This window comes from Melospiza georgiana, chromosome 2 (genome assembly GCF_028018845.1).
Source record: "Melospiza georgiana isolate bMelGeo1 chromosome 2, bMelGeo1.pri, whole genome shotgun sequence".
Lineage (NCBI taxonomy): Eukaryota > Metazoa > Chordata > Aves > Passeriformes > Passerellidae > Melospiza > Melospiza georgiana.
The window spans coordinates 68004375-68016632 of NC_080431.1; the positions used below are offsets into that span (position 1 = coordinate 68004375).

The following is a 12258-nucleotide window of genomic DNA, read 5'->3' on the forward strand; positions in this document are numbered from 1 at the left end:
ACTTATATTGCTGTGTAATAGGAGTGATGTACTGATCCCCACTGTATCTTCATGTATATGTTTTCTGATATATAATTAAAAAAAAATACATTGATCCTCCTGACTAACTTCAATCTCCCTCTACTTCTGTAATCTATTTACAACTTCAAGTTGTGCTGATATAATAGTTAGAAAACATTAAATATTTCTTAATTAACATTGAAATTGAAAAAAGTTCTTTAATAATTTTGCTTCTGTAGAGACACATGGAGGAAATATATGATTACTTACAATGCCAGTTTTGGTCTGTGCTGTGACCTCATGCTCCTCCCAGACCTTGCCATACTAAAGTAAGTAAATCTCTGGACTGAAGCACATTTTTCACTCTTTCAGTGAAACTGCTGTGTAACAACACTGACCCCTTGTGTCTTTATCTGAAAGCATCTTAGCAAACAATGTGAAAAACACAAAATTGGAAAGGACAAGTAACTGGGATGCTCTACAGAGACCATTTGCATTTTTATCCAAGAGCAAAAGGTTAATAATCTAGGAAGTTTAGCCTTATTTCCTCAAGCAGCATTTAAAATGGGATCTATATATATGAACAAGACATGCAAAAGGGCAGATGGAGCTACAAAAATTTGTGGTATGTGTCTTTACTTGAAAGAATGAAGTACACTTAAATTTAAAAGAAATTTTGTTCTGGATTTTGATGTTACTTTTCAGGAAATATGTGGGGTTTGTCCAGTACTAACATGTTGAAGTTCACTTTCTGCCTTAAAAGCAGGGTGTTTAAGCTTTGCTTAAAATCAAAGTGTGTACTTATTTGTAAGTATATTTTGTATCTACTTATTTGTATATCCTTGAAAGTGTAATATGTAAATTACACAGTGAAACAAGTATACACTTGTATAAAGCAGTTATGATGGAAAAGTGGAAAAGTATGTTGATTAAGTGTATTTTAGTTATCTCTGATAGCTTTGAAATTTTTTGGGCAGTTTGTGCCCAAAATGGGATCTTATATGGCTCTGACTACCAAATCCAGACCAATTTACAGCAAAAGATTCATCTGCTCTGTTGAGTGTAACTCTCTACACAAAAAGATTCCTTCTTCTGGTGAAAACTAATGCTCATGAGAGCTGCTCACCATGGAGGAGGGTCCCACCTATTCTGCAATGGTATAGAGAATGGCCAGAGAATGGCTTCCCAAGATTGCTTTATATACAGTGGGAAGTTAGCAGACAGCAGGACAAACTGTATCATTCTATACCAGCTGGAGCATTTTTGGTACCTCCACTTAGTCCAGAAGACAGGCCTCATTCTCAAGAAAGCTTTATACAAATTTAAATCTATCTGGACTGCTATGTTTTCTAATAAAAACTTGGCTGCTGTCCTGTTTTTCTTGTTCTTGCTCCCAAAGTTTTGATCTGGAAATCACAAATTTACTATCCAAAGTCATTTGTTGTCAGGAATCTTAATTACATTGACCTTATAAAAACAATTTTACCTGTCTGCATATGAATTTGATTTCAGCTTACTAAAACATTGCAAGATTTAGAATTTCAATAAAGTGCTATAAATCTACTTTAGTATCCTAAACTGAAGTCAGTAAATTAAAAAGTTAAATCATGTAAATACAAATCATCCTTACATTCTGCAAATTGAACTGCAGTTGCTGCTTGTATGGTGCAAACTCCTGAGCCAGTTCATATCCTTCATGGTAAAATGTAAATAATCCTTGAAGAAAGGCCAAGAGCTGAAAAGGTAAAATTGAGAAGCATTATACATTTTTAACTCCTGGAACACTGTGTGCTTTTACATGCAAAAGCAAAGTTTTGCTGAGAAGGAATCCATGATGAGACCTTAAGAAAAAGAAATGCTATACATGCTTTTTTGTAATGAAATTGTAATTTCCATAATAATTTAATTCACTATCTTAGTAATTTTATCCAATACTTCAGCTGGAGTCTTTGCTGGTGTGCATTTTCCAAGTTTAAAATGTCAAAATGCAAGTGTTTTTACTTCAAAATATTCTTTAACTTTCTTCACAGTTGTTGCTTGGTCTATGACCTATGTTTCACAAATGAGACTCTAGAAAATATGTTTTGGACAAGTTAGCACAACACAAGAAACCCGGACTATTTCTTCCTGCTCTGAAAAATATGCAAACTCTTATCTGGTATGTCTGTGATTAACTCCAACAGAACCACCCCAGTCTGCATATACCCAGCTGAAGAATTCTTTTAAAGTTTGCTTTGAAACAATGCTCAAGTAGTAAAAGGTGCCACTAGATTTCAGCTCTTGAATTAACTCATTCCTGCCATCTCTTAGTTTTAAAAGCCTTCTATAACTGATTCTGCTTTAAATTTTAAAAGTGTTTTGATATTGCTATAAGTCACCCTACCTGCTGTTAAATAACAAGCTTACAAGCTTTAATTTCTTATCATAGACTGCTTTCTTGGGCTATACAATTTAGATTACTGAAAAAAGGTAAAGCATACAAAAAAAAAAAAAAAAAAGAGAGAAATTTATTAATTTGGATTTACAATACTAGAAATTTTTAACAAAAAAAAAAAAAATTTGCATTAGTATATTATGCCATTATCATCTAGACTAACTAACTGGCTGTCCAGGCTGTCTGACTCAGTAAAGAACCACAGGTATTCCAGAGCATAATTCTTTTCCCCTTTTCAGACTTCTCTCTCAGGATGGAATGAACGATCCAATGGAAACATTTATCTCTCCTCATTGACTACTGAAGTGGTCTAGACTCAGGCAACAAAAATGCCATCACTCATATTTAAAGCGTTTGCTTTATGTTACCAGTACCATAGATTACTCTAAGTGGAATAGTATAAAGATGTAGTTTTTACTGTGCTTATATTTTCTATAAATTTACTCTCAGTCCTACTTGAAGAATGGTAGCAAAATTGTTCTGCCTCCTCTCTCCCATTACTCTCTAGGAGACACCTGAGAGCCCATTTACCTGCCTGCTCTTTGGCTGCATTAGGAAGTTAAAGCAGTTGGAGGTGAACAGACCATCAGTGCGGGCACAAATATAAGGTATGGCTGGGAGAAGGACTCTGCCCTTGGTTTTTACTGCTATTGCAGGAGCAGAGGAGAGCCTGGCCTCAGGCAGAGATGGTGCAAGCCCACGGCTGCCCAGTAAGCCAGTCATGAAGCCTGAAGAACTGAGAAGATCTTTGGACACAAAAAGCAAGTTTTTGTGGGGGCCTCTACAGTGGATGTGAATTCCTGAACCACATTCCACCATCAAACAATGAAGGCCATGCAATCTCAAGAAGAGGGCTCCATATCTTGTGTAAATCAATCTCACCTCAACATGATCCATCTGTCTAGCCAAAATTATTATCTCAGCTAAGGACTGGACCCTGAAATTATTGTTATTAAACTGATCATTCAAGGGTTTCTGAGGAAGGTCCAAGTACAATAATTTATATTAAAAACCTCCAATTGTGCAAACAGATAGAAAGAGCTCTATAATTTTCTGTAATTCTAGACTATAATTCTAATTCCGTAATTCTGGAAATAACTACTTATAGGAAAAGAAAGAAAATTAATCTTCCTTTTTATGAATAAAGTACAAAATATGCAAATTATAACTAAAGCTCTGCTTTGGCTCCAGTTATGTGAAGCCTGTTCTCACACTCCAGATTCAGTTACTCATCAGAGCCCCCAGCTACAATTGCTTCAGATGTCACAGCACAACTACTCCTGTACTTACTTTGACTTGATCCAGTCAAAAGAATGTGTGGATTAACACAGCCTGCAAACAGGAGCCTGCTGCTAAACCCTCCCCCAGCGCAGGAGTAACACTTGGCAAAACTGCAGCCAAATCACCACACTAACGCACACCAAAATTACAACAAGGAAACTTTGTGGAACAAAGTTTCAGTATGTCAGCTTATGCCTGACTTTTAGAGCTCAGTTTAAAGAACACTTCAGGAGAATAAATTGTATAAATTGCAGCTTCAATACTTCAAGGAAAACATTTTACATCACATGAAACACTTTTACAGAGTACACTGAGAAATACTACGGAAAATATTTAACACAAGATGGCAGCAAAGCCGAATTTATCTGAAAGCAAAAATACAACAGTAGCAAAAAAGAAAAAAAAAACCCAACCCAAAAAAAGACCAAACCAAAACCCTGATAAAAATCTGCATTAATTTTAGTTAAAGTACTTCACAGGTATTCTGCCAGTTGTGCAGTGCAGACGATCTGGCCTTGAGGCTTTCCTGGTTAAACACTCTTTGAGAACTCAGAAAAACAGGAATAAAAGAAAAGTATTATGCAAGTCCTAGATTAGCATTTTTAAGCTGTGTGCTGATATGTGACACTGAGGATGGCATTCACTTCAATGTACATGTCACTAGCAGTGGAAAAACAGGAATGCAGAATATGCCCTGTGCCCAATGGGCCTGTGCTGCTAGGGCATCTCCAAAATCACTTCCATTAGAACAGGTACAGCCATAGCATTGTATGGAAGAGATTTAAAAGCCAAGGTCTTTTGCCCTAAGCTCATACTCATAGCAGAGTTTTCTTTTTGCTGGCATTTGAAGAAGCACTGCTGCTAAAGGCAGGCTCATAACTTTAAAGAAATTAATATTAAATAGAGCAAAAAAAATTTAAAAACAAGAATAGAAAATCAGCCCCCTTTCCTTTCTAAGAAAATTTTCAGAATGTATTTTGCGGTAGTATTCACACATAAAGAGGTAGTTTACTTCATCAAACATCACAAACAATGTCTGATGCTTTCATATCAATAATTTTTCATTTTAATAAGTGTCTTATCGTTATCTCATTCTGGGTGCCTAATCATTCACATCAGTAAAGACTGAGGTCTGAACTCCAAAACACAAAGCTACTCTTCACACCAGAGCCACGAGGATTTCAACAGAGAACCCAAAACAAATCCAGCTACTTCTTGAGACTCTATTTATTTTTATGTAGAGCTGCTGACCTCAAGCCTGCCTGGTCGTTTCATTCTCACAGGAAGAAGATTGTACTTAGGTTTCGGATAGGGGAGGAATTTAACCTTTGGCCTGCAGCACATCAGCCAGAAGTCCTTGTCTCCGTGTTTTCATTTTATTTATAAGAAGATAGCACTTATTCTTCAGATTAAAGTGAACATAGTTAATAACGCAGAAAATGCAAGAAAGGGAAATTAAATTTAATGTCCACTGTGAAGTCTCACAGAAATGCATGCAATTACAGGCAGTGGTTTTCAGTTGGCTGTTTTTTTTTCTTCTCTTTAAATAAACATTTAACTGACCACTCCTCACATTTCAGATAGTTTACTGCTTATGAACTTTATGCCCTGATTTCCACAGGACAAGGAAGTCCTGGCATCACCAAAGGACAAAGCAGAACTTTAGGAAGGTGTTTGAATTGTTTTACAAGCATAACATCCTCAGAAAGCACTGTTGGCTTGGACTAGCTTCCAAGGGATCACAAGAGAAAAGCTAGCAAGACATATTATTGTCACTTAATTTGCTTTATTGTTTATCCAGCTGTAAATTTGAACAGTAATTTGTTCTTCAGAAAAAGTTTAAATTCATTATCTGTATGAAAATCTGCAGGTTTTTTCCTTGGAAAAATCAAGATTTAGGAGGATTGCAAACAGGAATGTGCCAGTTACTCACTCTAGTGCACATAAGCAACCACTTTGATCAAGATGCAGAGAACAAAGAGAAACCCAGGGCCTGAGAAGCAGCTGCAAAAATCTACTCTAAATATTATAATCTTCTATTCACTGTATGAGTCAGTAGCATCTGTACCTTAAAATCTTTCCTGAGTCTCCTCCAGGAGAGAACACACTCCACTTTTACTGACTCCCACTGTCCTAGCTGTAACCCACCTGGCAATTTTTGCTAGGTTACTTCTCCCACTCTGGTTCTCAGACTGTCTTTATCCTTTGCCATGGAAAAACTAAAGGTCTTGAAAGGATGTTCAACAGATCATTTGATTTTCAAGTTCTACTCCCACATCCCAAATGTGTGATGCCCATTCTTCTTTTGCATGGGCATCACAACTTCCTCCTTCATTGCACTAACAGATTTATTTTCCTTCAGCGAGTCTGTTAGCAAGATGTCAGACTGAGAATTATTTGCAGACGTGACACTGTGCTGATAACTCAGAGGCACAGGCAGCACATACACGACGATGTCTCACAACCATCAGACCTCCTGAGGAGGAATGTCCACATGGACACACCACCAGGCATCACCTGCCATATGCACATTCATAGAGCACACAGAGGAAAATCAATAATATGACAATTCTTTTGATACCTGATTTTAAAGTGTTAGGCTTTCTCCTTATCTAGACCTTTCATCTAGGAACACATACTCATATTTCCAACATCTCTTACATAAGCATGAATTTTAGAAAGCCTATATTTAAGTCTTTGGGTGTTTTTGATTTGTTTAGTTGTGTTTTTTTTTAATTTCATGGTATTGCTGACTTGTATTTTAATTTGCTTTTTCACATAAGGCACATGCCTTATGAGTTTTAGCAAATGTTCTTAATTCAGCACATTGTATGCAACAGACTACAAACAAGAATTCAGTTTTGAAGATTCAAAATGTTATAACTAATGTTATAATGTAAGCTCCATCTATATCCAGATTGATTATTAGTAAATTCACACACGAAGTCAGAAGACATTACCTGAAAGGCCTATCATTACCCAGTTACCAGAGTATTTCCTGTACCTTCCCCTGGACAATCAAGTATGCCATACTGGCTGGAATGCCTACTGATCTGAGACAGTATGGAAACAGATACACTTAAAAGTAAATTTTACCTATTTCAGCTATTGTGCAGTTGCACAATATTTTCCAATGTGCAAGGTCTTTTCAATACAGAAAGTTTCTATTATATTAAAGGAGTATAAAGTCTTTTACACTAGGGTCAGAGCTAGGTCAAAATTGCTAGATTTTTCCAGGATGTGAGAGTTTTGCAGAAGGAGACAGAGACACACACTCTGGATTAATCTGTGACAGGTAGAAAAATGTTCTTATTTAGGAGTCCGAGCAAAGTTTTAGTCTCTAAGATTTGGCAGCTGTATGCCATAAAGATAGGATTTCTGAAAGTACTGCTTGCTGAATCCAGGTTCATTAGTTTGCATCAATGTCAAACATTCAGTATACAATACACTCTCATCTCATGGAAAGAGGGCATCTGAGAAGCTCTGCTTGGTGACACAGGGTGTTAGAGATGTAATTCAACCCATTTCACAGTGAAGAGTGCTGCTCCAGTAGTTACAAGGAAGCTGGGAGATGGTGTGGAGACAAAGTTACACTTGGTACCTTCCTCTCTGACAACCAGGACTCTGCTGTGCTCAGTGCGCTTAATGGGAAGGGACACATGGCACCGCAAGTTCTCTGTCAGGGGCTGGAGGCACAAACTACATCAGGCAACTGGCAGGCCTGTCTGCATGACTTGAACAGCAGTAACGCTGCTACCAGGCCACAGAAATATGCTAGCGTGTCATGAAGCTGCTTTTGGAAATGACTGACACAATAGAGAGTCAGGAGTGGGGGATGGAAACACAGTCCAGAAGGAAAACCCACACTTAGATATGGACACTGAAACACTGAAACACTTTATCTTACTTTTTAATGGCACATCTACATATGCATTCCTTTATGGGCAAAGTAAACTAAAGGCAAATGACTCCACCAACAAAAAGACAAACTTACCTATGCCACAGAAAAATTGATTTTTCAGTTTACTTCATGTGTAACTCAGAACAATGTCGGTGTATACTGCCTACCCAGAACATTTAAATTAAAAACTGGCTCAAAATTTAAGCCATTAAATCATGGTATTAGGAAACATCGATTATGTGTGGCACAGACACAACATTACATGATGTCCCATTAAAATGTTACACACACTTCAAGTCATCAGACATTTCACTTCACAGTAGATACTAAACTCTTACATAATCCTTCAATAAACATGGAAAGTACCCAAGCCAAGATCTTAATGTCTGTCTATATACAAAGAACCTGCATTCAAAACTTGAAAAGGGAGCAAAACAATCGGTATTTTAAATTTAATTTTCAGCTTTATATGCATGCATTCCAAAAAAAATAAAACATAAAACTTACAGGTTCTACAAATTCAAATTTCTTTTTCTCTTGTACTTCTTGGATTTTAAAAACATATTCTAATGATGCTTCATAAAAGTTCTGATGTTCTCTGTCAATCTGTGTATCTGCCTAAAAGACAAAATTCAATACGGACAACATTAGTTTAGTCTTGTTATTGCTTTAAAAACAGGTTATGTCATTAACAAACAGATCTTCCATAGGATTATTTTAAAAGTTTCATAGAGTTCAGTTTTCTGTCTGAAAATTAGAATACCTGTTTAAAAAAGCTAAATGCAAGTTTAAGAAGATAACATTACACATTTCAGCCTATGCCTTTTACTCCTCTTTTTTGGCTTCTTCTTTCTTTTTGCTCTTTAATATTCTAGTTTTTAAGAGAGCCTGGAGAGAAAGAAAGGTGGCAGCAGGTACTTGGAATATGCAAATTTAGAAAAGGAAATAGAAAGGAGCACCGTAGAAATCAAGGACAGACAAAAAGATAATTATTTCTATTGAAATATTTAGGTATCGTATGCACTGAAACTGTATCTACTTCTCAAGTTCAAATACCTTCACAAAAACATATTTTCTTTCTTAAATAGGCTGTCTTTAACAATGACATCTTGCAACTTATTATTTTATAGTATGAGTCATACGTTCTTGGAATGTAAACATATTTAAATCCCTAACCTCATAAATCAAATATATTTCAAGTTTTAATTTTCAAGTGACAGAACTACAAGGCAATGCTTGTCAGAAATGCCTGACTAATACCACCCAGCATGGAGATCCAGTATCAGAACAGTGTCTTCTGCCTAAACAGCTAAAGAATTAACTCTTATCAGCTGATAAAGAGTAAAAGGCTTTTATCCTCAATTTAAACAAGCCACAGGAGAGAGAACTAACAGACAAACAGTGTAGCACATAGATAAATGTTTAAAAAAGACATGCAGATTCCATTTTAATTCATTCTTCCTCATTACAAATCATTTTCTCATGCAAATCCCTTTTGGGCTGTATTAGTTAGACTTTGCTCTTTGGTCAAAATACTATAGCAGATTAACAACATGAATAAGATCACCTATTTTTGATGTACAGAAGGATACTTCTGCATGTTCTCTAGTTTAATTCTGGCATTAAAATTAATAAATGCAGGGAAAGTGGGAAAGCATGATGTTGTCTTCCCTTGACAACAAACTATAAACCAGCAAACACATCATAAAAGAGATTTAGTACTTTTAACAGTAAAAAAGCAAAAAGTCAGTGCTTTCCTTCAGGCAGGATTTGGCCATCAATAGCACCATATATAATTAAGATTGCTTCTCTACTCAAGGACAAGCTACTATTGTGATTTGGCTGCACAGGCTTTTAACAATATTGATTCACCTTCCTAGCCCAGTGTTCTAACTCTACTTCAACACATGGGCCTCAAGGATATGTTTCAAATCATTCAGTACCAGCATCTCCTTCCTATGTCTATTAAAAAAAACCCAGTAAACTAATAATATGAAGTTGAAATCAAGCACTCAAAATTCCAATAATGAACTGCTCTACCTTAAAATTAACTCTGCCATTTGCCATTCATATAGTGTGCTTGGCTAGTGTTTTCCCTGGTAGTCTGTAAATAGCTTTATTTCACAATAATTATCACAAAGACAGTGCTACATAACTGAACAGAAGCAGTTGCGATCACTTTGGGATGCGATCCAGCAACGCCTTGCTCACACAAATGCCATCAATAAGCACTTGAAACAGATCTCAGCTCTCTCATTTAATTGTACATAAATAATGAAACATAGTTTTAGAATGTTTCTTTTAGGCTTTGCCTCAGAAAAAGTATTTAAACGCCTAATTAAATCCATCCCTATTCTGAACAGCATTTAAGCAGGTTGCAGCTGTAATGATACAACCAAGTGCCATCTCAAATATGGTTTAGGGCCATAATCACCACCAGGGAAAGGGATTAAATCAGATTTCCCCAAACATATATTCTGTAGAAGCTTATGAATTTGTGTTAACACCAAAGGATTCAGATTTGTAAGAATTGCTTTGAAAGTGATCTTAAAGTTTCAAAAGCTGAAAGTTTAATGTATTTCTGTGAGTTCAAACTGCATGTAAAAAATAAGGAGAACTGATGGATATGATTTTGAGTCTCTACCTGTATGATGTATAGTTATAGTGAGTAATATTTTCATTGATGTAGGCTATCACCTCAATATATATACCAGAACTTCACATAAGCTTGGAGACTGATTCTGGAACAGATCTCAGAGAAATAAAATCAGAAGTTCATTAGATTTCTCATATCACTCAATTCTGCCCATTTTCTCCTCCACTGAAGGCTTCTGTAGGGAGTGAAAAGATGCTACTGTGAAGTTGCTTTTTGATGCTAAAGGAAAAAAGCCAGTCACCTGTGTAAACTGCATCAGCAGTCTTGCAGGCTTTTAAAATATCCAACATATTTCAGGTAGGTGAATATATGCAAACTACTCTCTACAGAGTATGTTTCAACCATCAAACTTTAGGTACCTAATTAAGTGATCTCAATTGGACTCAAGTGAGATATGTAGAAGAGCCCAACAGAGTACAAGATCTTTGCTCACCCCAGTACTCTTTAACCCACATAATGTGATGAGGTATCAAGAAACCTCATCAGTTCAAGGAAACAGTACTTTTCCCACGTAGCGGTCAAAAAATGGTATTTCCACCTGCCCGAATACACGATGTTGGCTTGAGGCATGGACTTCCCATCTCCTGCCCAGGGCACCAAAGCCCCAGCTGCCAGCACTGCTTGGTTCTTCGCTTGTGCCCTGCTCTGCTGTGGACTGCTCCAACAAACTCCATCCTGGACATCCGGGCTATAAATGGGGCTCACCCAAACCACTTGGGATGCAAATCAACAGCTGTCTTCAGTTTCAGGTCAGGAATGGGGCTTGGCCTCCTTTTACTTCCAGAGGCCAAAAGCCCCCCAGGTTGACAATTTTGGTACTGATTTGCTATTGTACCTTCTCTTACGGAGGGTCTATGCTGCTGATTCAGCACATCCACAGCGGTAGAAAATGGCTAAAGACAGAAATGCCAAGTTATGCTCTTTATTCTTTACAAGGGAGGCATCTAGAAATCAGAAACCTCAGCCTCAGCTACAAGATTTTAAATCCAGATATGCCACTTAAGGACACACTGGAAAAAATTATTCTGGTTTTCCATTAGTTTATACTTGTGAGCCAAATCCACTGTTATTGTACCATAGTTTACTAGATTCACAGTTGTTACTTCGCACTTCAGTTGCTGCTTTTAGACTGTAATTATTCTCATGTCTCAAGAGTAAAATATTTTATTTATTTTATTTAGCTTCTACTCTAGAACAAATTAGTGTTTAAGCTCACTTTTCCCCAGTTTGGTAAGAATTTCTCTTTTTTTAAGCTGGGGCTTAGCCTCTAACAGAACTGCTTCTTCATCAACACATAAGATATTTGGGAAAAGTGAAAGCCGTGACATACAAGTGGAACAATAAACCAGTCCTACATAACTATCTTCTTATATAGACTGGTTATTATACAGACAGCAACAGAAATTCAGCCATATAGACTGAATTATTAGAAATTTTTAATTTCTAAGCCTTATTTTATTTGAATTATAATATTATTGGTAAACATGAAAAAAAATTCTACAACATATGATTGAGTAATGGTCACACCTTTGGTGAAAATTCCATCCGCAAACTAACCCCCATGATTTAAGATTATGACAACAGTAATCTCATCAAAGTGATTTTCAACTACTTTTGGCACAATTCCCAAAGTGTCATTGATATAATATTGCTGGGTTTATTGTAATTTGCTTCAGAGAAAAGTTATATTAATTTGTATCAGCATACTAAAAAGCCCTGGAATCTTTCTGTTAAACCAGAAGTCTTCATTTTTTTTTTTTTTTGTTTTTTTTTTTTTGTTTTTTTTTTTGTTTTTTTTTTTTTTTTAAACAGAAAAGAATCAGCCATACAGACTCTTATCAGCCATACAGACTCTTCAAAGCTGAAGTTATAGATACAATTACAGGGAAATTAAGTTATAGATACAATTTCAGGGAAATTTCAGGAGCCTCAATTTCAGAATAAGATGAAAAGTAAGAAAGAAAGAAGCAGAAAAAGAGCATTATG

General features: G+C 36.3%; 1 protein-coding gene across 1 annotated transcript in view; it reads right to left on the reverse strand.

Moving 5' to 3' along the window:
* The window catches only part of ARHGAP42 (Rho GTPase activating protein 42), a 143780-nt gene that overhangs the window by 36854 nt on the left and 94668 nt on the right, over positions 1 to 12258 (reverse strand). The window contains exons 6-7 of the mRNA XM_058018498.1: positions 8124 to 8234; positions 1631 to 1735 (exon numbers count right to left, since the gene is read on the reverse strand). Coding sequence (XP_057874481.1) covers positions 1631 to 1735; positions 8124 to 8234 — 216 coding nt within the window. The remainder of the gene's footprint in view (positions 1 to 1630; positions 1736 to 8123; positions 8235 to 12258) is intronic.